Raw genomic sequence first — 20518 nt, forward strand, 5'->3', positions numbered from 1 at the left:
TACTTCGAGTAGATTTAGCTGCCAACCATTTCCGGATTCGACAATTTGCAATTAAAATCATCAAATATCACTTTTCTAGGTAATTGACATAGCAAGTAGTACGTATGTATGTAAAAGAGTGTACATGGAGCATGTGGATTAAGCAGGCCATAGCTCTCTAAACCTTCCGCTAGCTCAGCTCCTGCATGTGTATTTCTTTGCTCATGACTCTCCCTACATTGTTGTAGCTATAGATGTTAAAACTATTTTAATTTATTCTCCGTGCATTTGCGTTCAGGATTCTATCAAGATCCCATTATATAATCAATCTGTTTCAATATATAAGTTATTTTTATTTTTATAGATATATAATAAAATAGTAAAATTATGTATCTAGAAAAGGCAAAAATGATCCAAGGGATATTTGACATATTGTATGTTATATTAGCACCGTTAGTATAAAAGCTATGTCTAGTTGCAAGTTAAAGAATCATGATCTGATAAAAGGCATAATATAAATATCTCCAATGACTCAACTTTTTTTTTTCGAGCTAATTTCTTCTCCTCTTCTTCTTAGCATCATCGAAAATCTCATTTATAATTAACAAGAGTAACTCGTGTTATGGCAACACACATGTCCTTTCACGGCAGCGCGCTACTTATATACACGCAAACGAAACCTGTCACCGTAGGCAATGTATTCCCTCCGTCTCAAAATAAATATATTTCTAGAGTTCAAAATTTATTTCAAAATAATATACATATATGAATAGGATAATCTAACTCTAGTTGTCTTTTTTACTTTTTTTCTTTAAAATGCAATAATTATATCTTCCGTAGCAGCGGCCAGCCGGCTACAATAGTCAGCAGCTAGTACTAGTCAGCTACGCTTCCAAGCCCGATGATCCAGGCTGGCAGGCTCTGACGAAAATCCCAAACTCCAACGCGCCGGGCGGCGTCAGCTGCCACCGCCGCCGCACCAGCTCACACGTGCGCCGTCACCACGTGTCCCGCCGCAGGCCCCGCGCCCGCGGCATCTGTAAACCCCGCTTGTCGCCGCCCCGGCTTGCACCCCGCCCCCGCGCTTTTATTCCCCACCGCGCCGCATCTCCCCCCTCCCCTACGATGCCGTCGCGCACCTCCTCTCCCTCGCCGCCCCGAGACCCCCCACACGCTTCCCTCTCCGCCCCACACCCTGGCGCCTCCCCCCGCCGCCGCCGCCGCCGCCGCGATGCCACTCGCGGCAGAACCCGACGACGCGCTCGAGGAAGGGGAGAATCAGCAGCTGCTGCTGGCGACGAAGGGCGGGCCCGCGCTCGAGGGGCTGGTGGTGGGGAGCTACTGCCACGACGTGTTGATCCGGGGCGGGCGCGTGGTGGGGGAGACGCTCGGCGGGGCCGCCGCCTTCGTCTCCAACGTGCTCGATGCCGCGTCGCCCCGGGAGGAGGAGCAGGAGGCGGCCCCGTTCGTCGTGGTTTCCAAGGTGGGGCGCGACTTCGCCTACGCCTCCGCGCCGGCGCCCGCTCGGCGCCCGCCGCTGCTCTGCGCGTCGCCGACCACATCCTTCCACGCGCAGTTCTCCGAGGCCGCCGCCTCCGCGCACGCCCCCGATCGGGAGCTCCGGCGCGTGCGCGCCTGCGACCCGATCTACCCCGCCGACCTCCCCGATCGCCGCTTCGCCTACGGCCTCGCCGTCGGCGTCGCCGGGGAGGTGCTACCGGAGACGCTCGAGCGGATGATCCGGCTCTGCCGCGCGGTGCTCGTGGACGCGCAGGCGCTGATCCGGGCGTTCGATGGCGATGGCGCCGTCTGCCACGTGTCGCTTGAAGATACTCCGTACGCGCGGCTTCTCCCGCGGGTGGCGTTCCTCAAGGCGTCGTCGGAGGAGGCGCCCTACGTGGGGGTGGAGACGGCGAGGCGGCGGTGCTGCGTGATCGTGACAGAGGGGAGGGACGGGTGCCGGCTGTGCTGGGACGGAGGTGAGGCGCGCGTCGCGCCGTTCCCCGCCGTTCAGGTGGACCCCACCGGCGCCGGAGACAGCTTTCTGGCTGGTTTTGCGGCCGGGCTGTTGTGGGGACTCTCTGCAACGGACGCCGCGCTGCTGGGGAATTTCTTTGGTGCTGCCGCGGTCTCGCAGGTCGGCGTGCCCACCTTCCATCCCAAGATGTTGCAGGTTTGCACCATTTGTACTTGTTTAGCTCCTTGAATACTCAGATTGGGAAGAACCATTTTGTTACAGTGTTGATCAATGAAGCCCTTGGCAAATTTGTTGAATGCATCACATATCATATGCAAAATCGTAGCTCTAACAAGCTGCAGCTGCCACCAGCCTGGAAATGACACAAAATTTCATCAATGACATTTCCAGATGATTTAGTCCTCTGCTGGAGCAGCATCCAGTTGCTAGGCAAGATCTGAGAGACGTGATCTTTTTGGCATGAGTCTCGAAAAATTTGGTCTAATTTCAAGCTTTCAAATGTAGACTTCTGACGATATTGTGAAGGGCTAGCATGCTGAATCATCTGACAATCATTTAGGGTACCTTTCTGGCTGAAGAAAATATCCAGTCTTGTGTTTTCAGGCTGGAAGCAGCCATAAAAGAAAATGATGGTGTTTGTTGGCAAATAAAGAGTGTCCGGTGGAGCTAGAGTTAGCAGTCAGCCAGTCAATAGGTAGAATGAGACCAATGAGTAAATGTCTGATGTGAAGATTCAAATCCTTCTATTTATGGTATGCCTGCAAAATATATTTTGTGCCTAGCATTAGCATATATCTTTGACCTATCACTTTGCATTCAATTTATGTGGATGGTGACTTAGGTCGCTTTTGTGAAATGGTTGGCTAGAAGAACATATTCTAGCATCCACAACACTGCCATCTCCTTTTGTTGAGGACCATTGGTTCAATTATCACTTGTCACATTCACACCTTCCTCCAGATCATTTAGGGATACCCGATGTAGTGGCCTTTGAATCTGTTTCCAGTTTCTGGGCCTAACAATCTTGATTTCTGGTCCAGTTTCTGGGGCTAACAATCTTGTTTTTCGGTCCACTTTCCAGGGTTAGCAATCATGATTTTTTATTTAACAGTAAAGAATTACTATTTGTATAGCTTTCCTTGCTGCTCAACAGTTGAATCCTGGTAGTCTGCATATAGAATTTTTATAGTATTAGTCAGGGCCTCAAGGGCATATCTCAGTTTTGTTAGTGTGTATTTTGCATACACAGTGCTTCACTTATGGAGTCTTAATGAGCTTTTCTTCATTTCAACTGGATGCAGGCTGTTAAAGAAATACTTGAAGATAAGACAACAAAACGATCAAGTCCATGTATAAACGGAACCACTTTTACCTTGGAAAAGTCAAATATGCACGATGAGTTACACACAGCTCTCCAAGAAACGGTGAGGCTGATGTCTGAACAGCAGCAAGCTGATCCAGCAAACGGCAATGGTGGTGATATTTGCTCGACATAGGAACTGAGTTCATCGGGAGGCAGTTAGATGCCAAACTGTGGCAGAATAACGCAGCACTACAATCCAGATTTCACATTGAGGTCTGTGTAAACACCTAGCCAACAAGTGAAGAAAGTCTGTGCATACGCTGTCTCCAGTTTATACTACCATCCAGATGACGAGGGTTCGGTTCTGCCTGTAATAGCTGATGAGAAAAATGAAGCCAACCGATCAGCTGGGCTGTGCCCTGCTGTGTACGCTGAACGTGTGCTCTTTTGAGCTTTCGAACATTCGTGCGGTTACGTTGACTCTTACCAGAATCTAGCATTTTACCCTGCCTGAAGGCTACGAAATTTGACTGACTCAACTGAGAACGGCAAACGACTCTTACAAAAATCTAGACAAGAAAATGCGTCTGACTGAACTAGGAACGGCTAACACGGATGAAATTAGTTTAACGCGTCACTGGTATCTTCTAACCTTTTGTTGTCACTGAAAACTGAACCACAGCAAAATTAATTTTGATACGAGTCTTCACTGCCATGATAAGCTGTTCGCACATACTCAATTCAGATTCAAAATCACAGTTAGTTCCAGATGATTCACAACCACAGGCAGATCATCTTGGATTTCGGTGTTCAGCCCAACAATGGTACAGCCACAAAGAAGAAACTCAAGTAGTAGTGGCTGTATACCAATTCCAGTTTTCCATTCATAGCGATAGATATCGAATGTTACACCTCTTGGTTTGTATCTTGCTGCAACTCTCCCTCTACATCAAGGAATAAATTAAGATATCGCCTCGTCAAAAAATTGCTTGTTCCTCAGGTACAACTGTAACAGCTGGTGTGGAAAGAGGCGTGTCATAGCCTGAGTTCAATTTCAATCATTTGGAGACCCCGAATAAGATGAAGCTACTCCACTCGTTAATGTGGTAGAATACAAGTAAACAATAAACTAGATGGAGTAGCAGAAGTCCTCACCACCGCATTCTTATAATTGATTTTTACACAAGGGCACTGCTCGACCATATGATTTCTAGCCGTTGCTGCAGAGAAAGGCGTTCAGAAGCAAGGAACTGAATGGAACATGGTCAAACATGAGTTGGAGGTACAAGGTGCTTACAGCTGGGCATCAGTAGATGTTCTTTTCGATTTGTGTTTTGACTTTTTCTCTTTCTTCTTATGCCTGTAGAGATGTGCAAATCAGAAAATGGGTATGATGAGTTATAACAACTACAGAAGATATGACATGGAGAAAATGAGAGCCATACTCATCATGCGAGCTTCGATCCCAACAATGTTTCAGCTTGCGGTCAACATGCCTCATATCCTTAACAGTAGGTATTTTAAGCTGGTCAACCTGCAAATATGCACAAAGAATACAAAGAGAATGACAAAGGTACAACAGCTATCAAAACAAGACATGGTAATGTAACAAAACATAGCACCTAACATGCCCATATGGTTACCAAGACAAAGAGCAGAATTAGCATTCTAGAAAAGTTTTCTAATCATACTGTGTAACACAAAGTGTAAACTAATCTAGTGAAGCATTACATAAGTACATTTCTTAGTGGTAGGTTGTATGACTGAAAATAATACTCGCACAACTGATTTGTAAATAAATTGCATCACCCCAAGCCAAGCAAAAACCTTTACCAAGTAATGGATTGCATTGATTGACTGAACAAACTGTTCGACTGGACAATCAGAATGTTGCCTTGAGAAGATAGTTTCCAAGTATCTGCAGACAATTAGTGAATTTAGTAACATTTCTACTGAATAAATAGAGAGAAAGCAAATACATAATGAAACATAAAACCCAGGGATATATGTTACTTATAATAATCCAGATCAAATGTTCATGACCTTTCAAAATTGAAGACCTTGAGAGTATCATTGGACTTGTGCAAAGCAGCCAGTGCCAACTGCACACATCATCTAATAAGATCAGTTGAAAACTTAGAAGTTCAAGTAAGCTTGAGAAGTATGCATATTGGATGTTTCTCAACTGGATGCAAAATCCAAACAGCAAATTTTTCAAAATGGTAATGATAACATAAATAACAATAGTTAGTTTAAGTTTACCTGCCCTGGAGTATAGAGAAGAGGAGCATCAGTCAACATCATTTTGTCAGCGTAGGATATCGCGGTTTGATGCAACTCCTGAAAGCCAGTCAGGGGTAAGCTAGGAGGCTTGCAACTTGCATATTTATTGTCTAGTAATTATTTTGTTTCTTTCCGTGTAAGGAATAAACTAAGAGAGCATTTAGGGTATCAAATCCAGCTTGAAAATTCACAACTCCTCATCTCATGATAATTGGATTATTATTTTACAGTTTTTAGCAAGTATAGATGGTGTAGTGTATCTTCACTGAAAAGAACAATAGTCTTAGGACTCATGTGCCAATGTTCAAATGGAAGCAGTTCCTCTGGCATCAAAGTCCCAATCACTGACATGTGGGCCCCGATGCCAGAGGGCCACATCAGTCACCAAGCCACTGTGACTTAACATCAGAGGATCCGACCACATATTCAAATGTTGTGCTTTACTGAGGTGAAGTTAACATTCAGAAAGTTGGGTGCCATGATAGTAGATATGCAAAGTTGCAAACTTTGTGTTTTCTGTAGTATGCATGCACATCTTCGGCACCCAACTTAATTTTCACAGATAGATTTGTCCACTGTTATGTTTAGATCGCCATTAGTGAAATACAAACACTGTAACCAAGATATTCAATGTTTGCCCTTGTCACATGCATAATTATAATATGGTGGCATTTTAACTTAACTATAAACTTCTAAAGGTGAGAACTAATGTTACAATCTTGGTACCAGTACTACTTCTAGTACCATCACCCTGTGCAATTACCATGCCAAACTTCATAACCATTCCCAATATCTAGATTGATTTCTGGCATTTGCGAGATACTGAGATGATGCAAGTGTCTGATAGGAAATATTGTGCAGATGACCATAGTTTGCATAAGCTCGTACAATTTGAAACATGTCAAGAAGAAGAAACAGCAAACTGTACCTTCAAACGTTGTAATGCACTATTATCTTCCCTGCAGAAACCCTTCACAACAAAAGCAATAGCATAAGACAATAAACAGTGCAGTAGAAAAAGTTGAACTGTACTCCCTCCGCCCCTAATTATAGTTCACTTTAGCTCTCCTGTAAATCAAATCGTTCTAACTTCAACCGTGTTTTTAGAGAAATATATAAACATCTATAGTACCAAATAAATGCACTATAAACAGGTTGATTGAACGAAACCAATTGGATGTTGTAAATGTTGGTGCTTTTTCCTATAAAGTTAGGACAAAGCTAAAGTGAACTACAATTTGGAAGTTGGAACAGTGGGAGTAATGAATTTACTTATAGCAGTGAATGCCATGGAACTACTAAAACAGAGCAATATGAGAATCTGTACATCATGATTTGCAGTACAAAACAAGCACGTGAAACTTACTTCCAGGTCATCAACAAATCCTTCAATTGATCGATATGGTGCATAAACAATGAGATCAAAATCTAAAGTCTGGAAGCCAACAAGAAACTTAATGTCATATTCTGCTTGCTTGGAGGTACTAATAAGAAGATAAAATGTGTAAGTGGTATACCTTAAGAAGGATTATCTCATTATTCAGAATGATCTGGTGGTCCTGCTGAATTCCTTTACCAAGTTCCTCAGCAGAAACATGGTTTTCTTCCACTTTGCAAGAAGTGTATACACATGTTAACCTGTCAAATGAAAGTTGGTTAACTGGAATTTCCAGACAAAATTCTACTCCCTCCGTTCCAATTTATAGGTCATTTTGGCTTTCATAGATACATAGTTTTTGCTATGTATCTAGAGACAACGTATATCTAAATGCATAGAAAAAGCTATGTATCTAGAAAAGCAAAAACGACTTATAATTTGGAACTGAAGGAGTAATAAATTCAGGAAAGACCTTGACTGTATAGGTATAGGACAAGATGCAGCACACACTCAATACATTTTGTCAAGACCCGCGCATTACTCTTCACATAATGAGCTTAAGGGAACTAACTTAGCTAAGTATAAGTACAATAGAAATCAATCTATAAATTCTCAACCACAGAACCATATTTGTTATCATGACCGCTTAGTGCTTACATAATATGCTTCGGGTGATGCTCCATAACAGACCACTGTAGATAGAATCTCTTGAAATATATTATAGCTGTAGCCTGAAAATCAATGATCAAATATGAGCAACTAATTCATACGCTGACAAAGGCTCAATCATGGAAGAGGGATCCTTTACCTGGATTTTGTGAGGGAATTTGAATGCTGCACATACTTCTTGAATCTTCTGCTCGTAAAATACTCGTGTCAATTGCTCCTCTTCGTAAGACAGAGGCTTTACATCCGAGCTACCCTCAACTGAATCAAAGAACACTAGTTCAACACTAAACTTTACGAAACACAAGTTAAAAAAAAATCATGGAAGCACAGTTCTTTGGAGTAAAACGACTGTATATTTGGAGCACTACACATTGCGCAGGTAGCCATACTAGTAAGTTCGCAATCAACCAGCGTCGCATACCATGATCCGGCGAATGGACCGAGCCATCAAGCGAGCCCACCTTCAGCCGCGTCGTCCCATACTTCACAAAGAGCAGGAGAGGAACAATGAGTAAATTCGGCATTAGCTAACCACAACTGCTGATTAAGTAATCACGGCAACTGCGGTGAACCAACCAGACCCAACCTGCGCGAGGGTCTCCGCGGCCCGCTGGTTCGCCGCCGCCCACCTCTCCGTCTGCGAAGCACAACACCAAGGGCGCGCGCGCCGTATTGTCAGAAGGCCAGAACAGGCTCCAGGCCGTGCCAAAGCATAGCAAAGCAAACGGCAAACCCTGAGCTCCCGGGCTCACCAGATCGTGCGGCTGGAAGATCCACCTCTCCCGTTGCGAGGAGGTCCGGAAATCCGCCATATTTGCGCTCCGCCTCCTCCTTCACAGACTCCGCACCTGATCGAACCCTCGGTGCCGGTGAGCGGCGAGTACAGCGGGACCCCCACCGCTGGGAGCGAAAGCGGGTGGAGTGGACGGTATGACACGATAGCAGGGCGCGCTGTATTTGCGCGAACAACAGTGAACCGGAGGCGGCGGCCGAGGCACACGGTGACGGGTAGCAGCGGCGAGCGCCGGAGGAGGTGGTGGTTTTGCGGTGGGGGAAGGCAGAACCGCAGAAGAGGCGATTCGGTCGTTGTTGGTCTGCGCGGGGGCACGGTGCGATCCAGCCCAAGCCCAAACCAACCGTCCGACTCGCGGCCTGGTCCAGGCCCAGCAAAATCTCGGAGCAGTCCACGCGTTTCGCACTTTCGCTGGAAGCATCAAGCGATGGCGTATTGGCGTTCTTCGTTGCCGACTTGCCTTGTCGAACCAAAGCCGTCCAGGTCCTCGCGGGCGCCGTCTCCCCTCCTAGCCGCTCCTCCCGCCGGCGAGTGGCCGTCGCCGCAGCAAGGAGAGGAGAGCGGCGATGGGCGACGAGCGGGTGAAGGCGGAGGCGCTGCAGATCCTGGGCCTCTTCCAGGTGCTCCCCCGCCTCGTCGTCTTCGACCTTGACTACACCCTGTGGCCCTTCTACTGGTCCGTCCCCTTCCTCCCCCTCTCTCCCTCCGAAGTTCCCAACCCAGCTTGGCTGGTGAGAAATCGTCAATTTGATTATCCGCCGCTAGGTGTCTCTTGTTTTTTTGGTTGACTGGTTTCTGGTTTCGACAGCGAGTGCCGGTCGAAGAGGGATTCGCCCAGCCTCTTCCGGCATGCCAGGGGCATCATGTACGCCCTCAAGGAGAAGGGGGTGGACATGGCGATTGCGTCTCGCTCGCCCACCCCGGACATAGCCAAGGTGTTCATAGACAAGTTGGAGCTCCAGTCCATGTTCGTCGCCCAAGTAAGAACACAGAATTCATCGGGGCACCAATAGTTCAGGCATTTTTTTCTTCAAAAACAATCGAGGGATAACATGATTTAGCCCCGTACAGTTATATGCGAGCAAAGAACAACACAAAGAGCTCGGGTGTTATTTGCGCCGATTTTTGGTTCTGTTCGAGCACATTAGGGATGGACATTTGTTATATCAATATGTTTTCTTTAATCGGCAAGTGGCACAAAATAATGAAATCTGAATCAAATCCTAAAAACGTGCGAACAGAAATATTTCTGGTGTCCAATCTTGACTTCATACTCTACTATCTTCCTTGAATATGTGCACATATTTCCTAAGGCAAAATTGCCTGTATACTACTCTAACCCAGTAGCAATGGCCTAAAGTATAGTGAATTTGGTTGTGTATGCCATCAAACTTTGTATGCCCTATTCTGTGTACTTTTAATTGCCCCCCCCCCCCCCTCCTACACACCTTTGTGTTCTTGGACAATTCTTCCTGCAACATGTGCTTTTTTGGTTTTAAGAACCTCATGCTTAAACTATATTGCTTACACATGGTCACTGTATGAAGGAAATATTCTCCAGCTGGACTCACAAGACCGAGCATTTCCAAAAGATCCAGAGGAAAACTGGGATTCCCTACAAGTCCATGCTTTTCTTTGATGATGAGGACAGGAATATTAAAACAGTAATCATTTGTTCTCGCTGCAAACACTTCATTGTCCAGCTATTATCCAAAATGTCAAATATCTTTGCAGTCACTTCCCATTATGTGATCTTTACTATTCTTTACTCAGCTTGTGCAGTAATTATTCTCATGTGTCATGTAGGAATGGTAGACAGGAAAACAAAATTTTGGATCTCTAATCATATGGATATATTGCTTGAGGCTGTGTATATTTTGACATGCTAAAAGTAATCATGATTAGGGATGCCTAGCTCACTGTATATGGAAAAAGTAATAGTTATCTGAATTGTAGGCTAGTGGGTTTGCTTATTCCATCTCTGCACAATATGATTGAAACAGTTAAACGTTTAAAATCATTTGAGACTGATTGGCATCGATAGATTGGGTCATAATGAACACCATGTTCCACAAGCTACTGTAGATACATAAATCGAAGCTATGGTGACGGCGTGGTGCTCATTAACAGAAGTGGTGTGGACTTGTATAATTGCATAATGCTATTGGTTATTGCTGAACCTTGATTAGACCAAGATTATATGTTCAGACAGTTCATTCATACTTTCAGGATGACTTTTATGACAAAAAACACATCAGGTACAATTTCTGTTGGAATTTCAAAATGATAATAAATAAATTATGTATAGAATTTTCATGATGTTCTTTATGTGTCCCAATTGCAACCAATTTACGTAGTCAAACTCATGTGTTAATTGCTATGAAAAGTATTTCTAACATAATGCCATGTACAAACTTGTCATTTAATTATGACATGTGTCAAACTCTATGCGTGATATGTACATATTTTAGTTTGGATAATTGTTAGTTTAAAGTAAAATCATGGTGGCTTGAACCCCAGCGCTATTAGGCCCCATCCACAAATAAGCTGTGTGCAGGCTATTTTAGTGGTTTCATACCTCTTGGTTCCCCTGAACACAGCGCTCTGCCATAGGGCACAAGCGTGTAGGTGTGACATATTATAGTTATTACATACACTTGCATATAGATGATATTTCCATCTAGATTTTATGTATGTGCACGTACAAGTGAGTTTTACGACATTCATTGCTTCAAGTTACCTTGACTAATATATTTATCTCGTTTTCAGGTATCAAAAATGGGAGTAACGAGTGTTCTAGTAGAGAATGGAGTGAACCTCGACATGTTTAAGTTGGGTCTCAGTAACTTTGCAACTAGCTTTGCCGCCTCCAGCAGAAAGCAAGATGAGTAGCCTCAAGGAGAAAATCAATACATTCTCCAAAAACAAACCTTTTGAAACATATACCTGAATTTCTTATAATCAATTGCCCCTATTCATGAACATTATTTTGAGGAAGGATGGCCTCAGAAACTAGCTACTGAACTGATGCAGCAACTGTCTAATGTATGTTTGAAGCAAGCACTGCATGTATTTATTTTACCCACTCCGTTGATGTATTTGTGCATTTGTGATTGACTACGCGCTGTGCCAGAATTTTCATGTGCCTTACTGTAAACCACACCTGTACATTTTTCATTTTAAATTTCGTGTTTCAGTGAACTGTGTGGTTGTTAGAGGTCGAACATAGCTGTGTCATCGTCAAGCCAAAATTGCCCTGAATTGGATCGGCGACGGTGAAATGTATGAGATGGTTAGCTGGGATATGTTTGTATAGCCCGTTATCTGAAAACAAAAGACGGGGAATGGAGAAAATGGGCAGGGTAAAAGGAGACTTCCATTTTCAGGCTGTAAAGTAACTCTTTATTGATGTACTATACATTGATAAAATAAAAAACGAAAAACAATAAAAATGGGGCACCACCGTTGTAGAGCAGGATGGTAACGAAAAACAATATAAGCTTAGGAAGGAGAATGGGAATAAAGAGATTGAGGTGTGCAACAATGCAAGTGTAAAACAAAGGTTACTATTGACATGAGGAAAATAGAAAAAATATTTTGCTCTGCAAAACTACTTTGCGTTCATCCAGTTACTCCTTGCAACTTCACCTTCGCTCTTTCCCAAACTAACGAGCTCCAAAGCCGTTTTGAGATTTCGGGGAGTGCCTAGTCGCCTCCACCACGCTCCAGTAGGGTTTCTCTTACTCCGCGCCGACCTCGTCGCCGCCGCCAGTTCGCCGGCGTGTTTATTGATGCGGTAGGAGCGGCGCCGTTGGGAGAGCTTCGTGGAGAGGTTGATGGAGGCGCTCCTTGCCACGCCGAGGCACCCTCACAAGTATGGCAGCGCCGTTGTCCAGGTCCGTGTTTCGCTGATTAACCTCGCATCCCGCTCTTTTCAAACGCACACGAGCGCACTCTGACCAACTACACTAACAGAGTGGTATCCCGGCCAGCTCCACCATCGTCACCTCCATCTTCCTTGCCTCTAGGATCCCTTTTTGCAGCGCCATCGCCCGTACCGCCCTCCTACCTCGTCGATCGTTGACGGCCCCGCCCTGGCACCTGCCCAACAGCGGGTCCTTCGCCTCCCGTGGCCGGCGGGCGTCATCATCGTCTTGCGCCCCAAATCGAGTGTTGTGTCCGAGCTTTTCCCCAATTTAACCAATGAAACTCTGATGCGCAGAGTAGAATTGCTTTTGGGCGCCGCAGCTTAAGACACAACTTTTTTCCTCATAGATTTTTTTTGAGTGAACAGTTGAGTGGGGCAGGACACAAATCATATTTGCTCTTTTTTTTTGAACAATTAATCTCATCTGTTGCTTTTTCCTCAATCCTATATAAACCCGACACAAAAATCCACTAGTGGCGGATCTAAACCTTAAAATTCGATGTACATGATCTCTAAAAGTATATTTTTACCTAACCATATTCTAAATAAAAGTCATTATAGCTAGTTTGAAACGTACATTATTTTATAAGCTAAAAGTTATTGCCTAAACATACATTTCATTTCTCTTTAGCCAAAATAGCTTCTCAAAATCAAATAATAAAGATTTTATATGTTCCGTAGGTGGTCATCTAGTACTATAGTTTATGTTACTTGTTACATAGTTAGCACATAAAATATCTATCAATGTATATTTTGCTCCACTATATGATTTGAAGTGTTGCAGGGTATGTTTTCTAATACTGGGTAGAATAAAACTGTTTTAGATTGAACAATTTTTTATAATCCTAGTAAATATGCATGTGCGCTACTACAGGTGATATCGTGAAGTATTTATTAACCTTATCGGTTTAAATATCATCACGATATAATTAAATTTCATATAACAACATCTTGTTCAAAATACTTTCAAATAAAATTTTAACCTCTACCACTTCTTAACACTTTCATACATACCACCCATCTTCTTTCCTCAGAAAATCTCCCTACTATACTTCACAATACTGAATGTCGCGATCTTAACTTTAGCAACGACAAGGGTGCCCACCATATTAGCATGCGTGCTCGTCCCGACACCATGGTCTCATGACCTGCTGATTTACACTGACCTATTGAGCATTCACAGTTCACCCATATCCATAAGTACGATTACCATAATAGCTCAACACTCACAAGCTATTTATATTTGACATGCTAAAAACTCAATTCAAGCTGAGCTATACTTAAAATAAGCCAAGCTTGGACCTAACCTGGAGCTCGCGAGCTCCAACAATTCGAGATTGAGATATTCACGAAGCTCGAGTATTTCAATTTTGCGTGGCATGTGCATGCACCTTGCTACCTCTATTAATTAAATTTCCAACTATTGAAAGTTAAAATAATATAGCTGGAGACTAGAGTCCTGCGTATAGCTGGAGGCTAGAGTCAAAGCTAGCGAGCTACTGTGTTGCACAAGCTAAAATAGGTACAAAATAATACTTCCTCTATTTGTACAGTGATCAAGAAGAACCTTACTTATCATCTTATTAATCACAACTTATTTTTAATGTTATCATCTACATATACTAATATTTTTTTCAAGAGAGTTACTCTGCACGGAATCGAACTATTACCAAGATGTCAATTCAAATGGGAACTATCAAAAAAATAATTCAATTTTGAAAATAGGACTATCAAAAAAATAGAGGGAATAAAGCTAAATGTTCATATATACTTCTCTTTCCATTTATTTATAAAATTAAATATGTCTTTTAGGCCAATCTCAGTGCATAGTTTCGTTGCACTGTTACGAAGACTGTGATCTTGGTAACCGAACCGGATGAGTGTTGTGGGGATAAAACTCCTCTCACATCTTATAAAACTCTCCCTTCTCTCTTCTTGTAATGATACTGTCATATCACCAAATTTATTGATGTGCCGTAATATTTAATATTCATAAATTTCTTATTTTTTTAAACTAGCCAGGAGCACTGGCCCATCATGTAAGAACTCGGGTGGGCACTCAACGCGGACCGCACACTTACACGCGAATGAGGCTGCCTTAGCAGTCCCGGGACACGCCTAACGAGCTTCGTCCCCTCGGGGGATTTTCCCCGTGCGACACCCGAGCCCGTCCAGGGATCGAATCCGGGTGGGCGAGCTCAACGACAGAAGAACTACCACCGTGCAACGAGCGCGTTCGCATCCATAAAACTTTTAATGAGACCAGCTAAAAGAATGTTGCTCATATTTAGAGGGGGTGAACAGACGTATCTAAAAAATTTGAAAAAAAATTTGCAACAATTAAACGTATTGGAACTTCTGACACAGAACCGAAACTTCCGACAAAACTAAAGTTTATACGAAATTTAAAATTAACTTTGAAACTGCAGAACCTGACTAAATCAAAAGTTGCACAATGATACTAGGAGACTTCTGCAGGTGATCTTTGCAAACACAACAACTCGAGCATGTAGATCAGCGTAAAATAAACTCTAGATCAACAAAAACTAAATAAATACAATAAACACAATACACGATAGATTTGTTTTCAAAATTCACTTCCACTAAGAAAACTACGTCTCAGTTGGGGAGCTCACAAAGAGTCAGATATTTCACTAACTCTTTACCTCACTCAATCAACCACAAATAAGCATTGAGTTACTTAATGTAAAATCCATAAAGAATAGGATAATAGAAATTTTCCGGGGTGCACACACACACGAGAGGACGCTCCACGGGCGACACCAAACCGTCTAGAAGCAAGCTTCAAGAGTAACAAACGTGAATCGAAGGATGAAAATGCTTCGAGTACTCTTAAAGTGAACTTGGTTGCCTTCTCTCTTGAATGGTTGAGTCTCACACTTTAATCTTGCTCTCACCTAAGCTCTATCTCAAATAAAGGATTAGCTCAAGGAGAGATTGGGAAAGAGTAGTAAATACTTTTGGAGGTGTTTGTCTTGGGTTAGGTCAGCAGCAAGTGAAGGGAGGGCTGAGGGGGTATAAATACTCGAGCCCCAGAAACCAGCCATTAGTGTGTTGGTTAAATGATTGTCAGAACTTCTGACACAGGGTTGGAACTTCCGACCATTTTAAAACAACTGGCCGAGGACCCCTATCAGAAGAATCCAGTTACTTCCGACGGGTATCGGAACTTCCGACGCAGGGTCCGAACTTCCGACGCACACTGAAACAGTTAGAAAACTAAATGCACAAGCGTGCAATTTTGTGTCTCTATTTGGTGGTTGGCATCTCAAAGAAACACTTTGACACCTTCATGTTATCCATTCGCATCCCACTTAATAGTACGGTGTTTTCTATACTCAAATTCAATATATAAAATAAATAAAGATCTTCTTTCAAGCCCAACACTGTCCTTTAAGCAAATTTGGCGTCTTTTTCACGCTCTTTTTCATTTCATTAAATTTTAAACTAACCATAACTTAATAAACTCATTAGTTCCTTAATTTTGTATCTCATCAATACTAAAATCCACTTAGAAGTCAAATACACTTTTATTATATATGTGTCTCCTTATCTGTTATTAATACTGCTGCCGTGAAGTCATTCCATTGTGTCTCGGGCTTCAGATCGACCTCGTGCCAGGACAGGGCCGTTAATGGGCGCACGTGCGCTGCTGTGCGATGCCGGCGAATGTTCGTTGGTGGTTACTAGCGACGCGCACGTATACGGATTAGTTTGCGGCGAATGGATATCATATTTATTATTCGTAGTGAGTTAATACATTGGTGCTGAGCACAGAGCAGCGAGCAGTTAGTTGCAAGTCTGCAACGCATTCCCACTTGCTAATGGTGTGGGTGCATAAAGCAAGCTGCTAGCTTAGATAATTACTACTTTTCCACTGGTTTCTAGTTTCCATGTCTAGTTTCCAAGATTAGTGTGTTAATTAGTTACAAGGTAACTTCTATAGTATTTTTTCGTGTTTTCTCCTTCCTAAAAATAACAGCGTAGAAATAACTGAGTGCCCAAAAAGCACGGTTTAATATAAATTTTATAAACTTTTAAATCACATGCACCAAACTTTACACGCGAAACTTCCAAAATCACATACTGAATACTTTGTGCCCTTAATTTCAAACGTCAAAATATGCTAATTAAAATAAAGTATTTTTCTACTTTTAAGGTACATATACGAGATTTTATAATTGAACTTGAAAAACTTTTGATTCATACATCCAAAAATTTGTACATTCTTAAATCTGAGTTCGAATATTTAAAAATTTATATTTGGATATGAAAAACTTGCAGTATAAAAAACTTTTCTATACCTCCAACTTTCAAGTCACATATTCAAAAACCTAATACTCTAATTTGAAGTACCAACAACCACGTACACAAAAAGTTCTATATTGCTAACTAATATTCATAGCTAATATTCTCTATATATCTACAGGAGTGTTATCTACAGGAGTGTTGTAGATACAAAGATAGGTCATAGGTGAAGCTATATGGAAAATGACAACGAATCTACCATCAGGAAAAACTTTAAATGCCACACAATACTTGAATAAACATTATCAGATAAAACTTTGGACCCATATAATGAAAATTTTGAAACGTGAAGCGTAAAACTTTAAGTCAGCACACTAAAAAAAATCTGGAGAAAATATATTGGATAAATCTTTAGACCTATATGTTAAGAGCTTTTAAGAAGGAAGCCTAAAAATTTCAATTATATATAAAATAACTTTGAGCTTGCCAAAGTTTTATGTACATAATATTGAAGCTAAGAAAAAAAAGGAATAATGCGCAAGGAAGACGACAATGTGAGGACTTGAGGGCAGTTCCAATGCTGTGCCGATTTTGGAGAGAAAAAGTTTCGACACGGTTCAAGTGCTTCAATATTGAGTTTGATGGTGTGACCTAATGAAACATATAAAAAACTATGAACACGGGTCTCCGGTGGAGCCGTTGAAGCGGAGAGCAGCGTACACGCATGGTGCCGGTGGTGCCGGCGGAAGAACTGTATCAAAAGGCTGATTTTCAGCTCTGAGAGTCAACATCGATGCTCACATGGTACACAGTTCGGAATTTTTGATGTACCATTAGCTGGCCTGAGTAGATAAGATGTGTTTGCTAGAGCATGTTACGTAAAGCATCATAGGTCATGTTTGGTTCCGATTAAAATCGGATTCTCGGTGGAAAAAAGCGAGAATCCCGCCAAACGCCTCGATTCTAAGTTCGATTTTTCCACCATCGCTTCTCTGGGAATCCGAAATACAACTAGGCCGCTTTTTCTGGTCGGGACCCTTTCCCTCGGTTCCCAGGAAAGCGAACCATTTTCCTCCGGATACCCCTCCCTTAGCTCCCCACCCCGTGCTCCTCACGACCTCTCCCTCGGTCCTCCCGACCCCCTCGCTCTCCTCCCGTCTCTTGCGCCGACGCCGGCCCCTCGCTCTCCTCCAGGCCGACCCCCGGCCACTGCCTCTCCCTGCCGCCGGCCCCTCTGCACCGGCCGCCGCCCCCTCTGCACCAGTCGTCGCCCCTCCCCATCTCCAGGCGCGTCGCCCCTCTTCCCCTGGCTCGACGCCCGGCCAGCGCCCCTCTCTGCACCGGCTGCTGCCCCTCCCCATCTCCAGGCGTGTCGCCCTCTTCCCCTGGCTCGACGCCCGGCCAGCGCCCCTCCCTGCACCGGCCGCTGCCCCTCCCCATCGCCTGGTCGTCGCCCCTCCTCCCTAGGGTCGCCGTCGAACAGGGGCACACCATCGAGCCCTCGTCCCCAGTCGCGAGATTAGTCCTCAGAGGTGTTCCTCCTCAGATCCAGCCGGATTGAACTTGTTGCAGGTGCTTCAAGGTGATTTTTCTTCCTCCTCATATATGAGTGCACCCATTTGATTTGATTTTGGTCCGTGAATGTACACCATGTATACAATTTTCACCCTGGATGATAAGCAACCATTCACCCTTCTGTGGTCATGTAAATTGGGACAAGCTCCTGCACTGATCGGTTACTCTTGACTCCTGAGTGGCAATGTTTCCACAGTATGTTTGATGTATTATCGCGGGACCAAACCTGTGACGCCCTGAAAATTTACCAAATTAAATCGCACGCTAATGTGTTTCAATGAAAAACCACTCGTCATCGAAACCCTAAACCTAACCCCTCATGTCCAACAGCGAACTTAACCGCCGTCACATCTCGCACCGCTTACGTGCGACCACTCTCCGCAATTAGCGCTGGCGTAAGTCCTTTCTCGCGCGGCGCGCGAATCCTGCGCGCGCGTGGCCGACCGGCCGCGGTCGCCGCCGCGACCGGCGCCGGCACTCCTCCCTCCCTCTTTTTCTTTTCTCTCCTTCTCTCTATTTCTTTTCCTTTCCCCTTTTTCCTTTTTTCTTTTCCTCCCTTTTCTTTTTCCTCTTTCCCTCCCTTTCCTTTCTCCTTTTCTTCCTGTTCCTCCTCTTCTCCCTGTTTCCCCTTCCCCTGCTCCCGAGTGCTGCACGGCCGTGCGCCGGCCCTGGGCGCCGCGCACGCGCTCTGCCCGGCCTTGCCGCGCACGCACCCGAGCCCACGCGCGCGCCCGCGCGTGCCCCGCGTGGCCGCACACCCCGCCGCGCCGCCCGTCGCCACGCCATCGCCCTGGCCCGAGCCGAGCCGCGCCGCACGCGCACGGACGCCGCGACACGCGCCGCCGCAGCCCTTCCCCCGCGCGCGCTCGCTGTGCCCGGCCGCTGACGCCGCACTGTGCCCGCGCGTGCCGAGCCGTCGCGTCGTCCCGGCCTCGCCGCCCGCGCCGCCGCTCCACGACACGGGCACCATTAAGGTGCCCCGCACCGCCCGCCTGCCCCTCCTCACCGGCCACCGCCGCCACCTACCTTGGCCGCCTATAAAAGGGGGGTCGGGGAGCACCCCGGCACCCCCACGACCGCCACCGCCCACCCGGCCCCTCGCCCTCCCCAGCCCGGCGCCGCCTCCACGAGCCCCTGTGCCCGCCGCCGCACGCCCCCGTGGGCAGCTCCCCTCGCTCCACCTCGGCCCGAGGTAAGGCCGGGGATGGGTTCCCCGCGCCCCCCTCCCGCTTTCCCCCCACTCCCGGGCCGCCGCCGTGCCCCGGCCGGCCGGGTCAGGCCACCGCCGGCGCCCTGCCTCCCCCCTCCTCTGTTTTGCACGGGGGAGAGGAAGGAGAAGGGTGTTCTTACCCAAACCCCCCTCCCCTTTCTGATTTTTCCCAAAAACCCCCTCCTTCCTATGAGCATGCCCTTATTCACTCCCCTTTTACAAAAGAAACCCCGTGTTTTCCATTAATTCAAAAAGGACCCTCTAATACTTGAGCCTAGATACGCTTGACGCTCTTTAGCATGCCCCGAGAATTTATAAGATTTACAAAAAGGCCCTCGCTCTTTCCGGATACTTACGAATAAAACCCTAGAGCCCTGTTTAACCACCCGAACCTCCTTTAGCGCGTCATTTTATGTGCGAAACGACCTCCGATTGACCCGAAACTTTACCACGCCCTTTCTAGTATAGTTTTAGCCATGCCATTAAGAAACCACCCAGAGATATTGCCCCTAACCCCGTAACTAAATTATTTCCGATTCAAGCCTATCGGTAAAAGCTTTTAGTTCTTTCGCTTAATTGTGTGTCTGTTTGTTTGCGTCGTAGGACACGGAGTGAACGACGAGGTTCCCGACCGCGCCCAAGCAACTGAGGACCAGTACTGCGACCCCGAACCCGAAGGACAGTGCTCCGATCAGGACTTTCCGCAAGAGTTTGACGATGGCAAGTTCAATTCCACCCTTTGATGCATATTTTTGTCCTAGTTTTTATAAACACAACCCAGTGGCCTGTTTTATAAAATGCATGGTTTGGCGTGCCGTAAACATGGTAGGGTAGCCACCCTTGTGGTGATAACCATACCTTGAATACCTGATTTTATAAAGGAACTGCGTGTGTGTGTGGGAAGGGATAAAATGTGGTTTCGGAAAGTGAGTCAGACGGGATGGACGGCATTCCTGTGTGGATTGCCGTTGGTGTGCTCGTACCTGTGTGGTAGGGCAAGGGAGGGAGATGTCTGTCCTGTCACCCCTAAGGACCGAGTTGTTGTGACATCTCACCTAGCTTCCTGTCGTGCAAACCACTTGACCGTTGTATGGGCAACGGCTTGGCCTAACCCACTAGTTAGTCTGATAGCCATCAGGAGAGCTGGGAGCAA

The 20518-nt window shown here is 45.1% G+C and overlaps 3 protein-coding genes across 7 annotated transcripts; 2 read left to right on the forward strand and 1 right to left on the reverse strand.

Annotated features, from left to right (window-relative positions):
- The first annotated feature begins 1061 nt into the window (after nt 1-1061).
- Nucleotides 1062-3746, forward strand: LOC112875131 (inositol 3-kinase). Its single transcript, XM_025938852.1, has 2 exons — nt 1062-2152; nt 3259-3746. Exons 1-2 carry the CDS (start codon nt 1211-1213, stop codon nt 3451-3453), a joined length of 1137 nt encoding a protein of 378 aa, XP_025794637.1. The 5' UTR covers nt 1062-1210; the 3' UTR covers nt 3454-3746.
- A 219-nt stretch (nt 3747-3965) lies between these two features.
- Nucleotides 3966-8699, reverse strand: LOC112875130 (cyclin-H1-1). 4 transcript variants are annotated; one of them, XR_003225126.1, is made up of 15 exons: nt 8343-8699; nt 8177-8227; nt 8012-8072; nt 7730-7848; nt 7579-7652; nt 7061-7181; nt 6910-6978; nt 6472-6513; nt 5523-5600; nt 5304-5362; nt 5094-5178; nt 4706-4794; nt 4558-4620; nt 4416-4480; nt 3966-4204 (listed from the first exon to the last, which is right to left on the reverse strand). XR_003225126.1 is itself a non-coding variant. In XM_025938851.1 (14 exons), the coding sequence occupies exons 1-14, from the start codon at nt 8400-8402 to the stop codon at nt 4471-4473; spliced, it is 981 nt and encodes a 326-aa protein (XP_025794636.1). In that variant the 5' UTR covers nt 8403-8699; the 3' UTR covers nt 3966-4470. The 4 variants fall into 4 exon arrangements, 1 of the variants encoding a protein (XP_025794636.1); XR_003225125.1 differs by having other exon boundaries at nt 3966-4302; XR_003225124.1 differs by having other exon boundaries at nt 3966-4331.
- Nucleotides 8700-8812: 113 nt separating this feature from the next.
- Nucleotides 8813-11540, forward strand: LOC112875132 (magnesium-dependent phosphatase 1). Of its 2 annotated transcripts, XM_025938853.1 has the most exons (4): nt 8820-9059; nt 9192-9363; nt 9931-10047; nt 11153-11540. In XM_025938853.1, exons 1-4 carry the CDS (start codon nt 8950-8952, stop codon nt 11273-11275), a joined length of 522 nt encoding a protein of 173 aa, XP_025794638.1. In that variant the 5' UTR covers nt 8820-8949; the 3' UTR covers nt 11276-11540. The 2 variants fall into 2 exon arrangements, with proteins under 2 accessions (XP_025794639.1, XP_025794638.1); XM_025938854.1 differs by lacking the exon at nt 9931-10047 and having other exon boundaries at nt 8813-9059.
- The last annotated feature ends 8978 nt before the right edge of the window (nt 11541-20518 follow it).

This window comes from Panicum hallii, chromosome 9 (assembly GCF_002211085.1).
Source record: "Panicum hallii strain FIL2 chromosome 9, PHallii_v3.1, whole genome shotgun sequence".
In the NCBI taxonomy this organism is placed as follows: domain Eukaryota; kingdom Viridiplantae; phylum Streptophyta; class Magnoliopsida; order Poales; family Poaceae; genus Panicum; species Panicum hallii.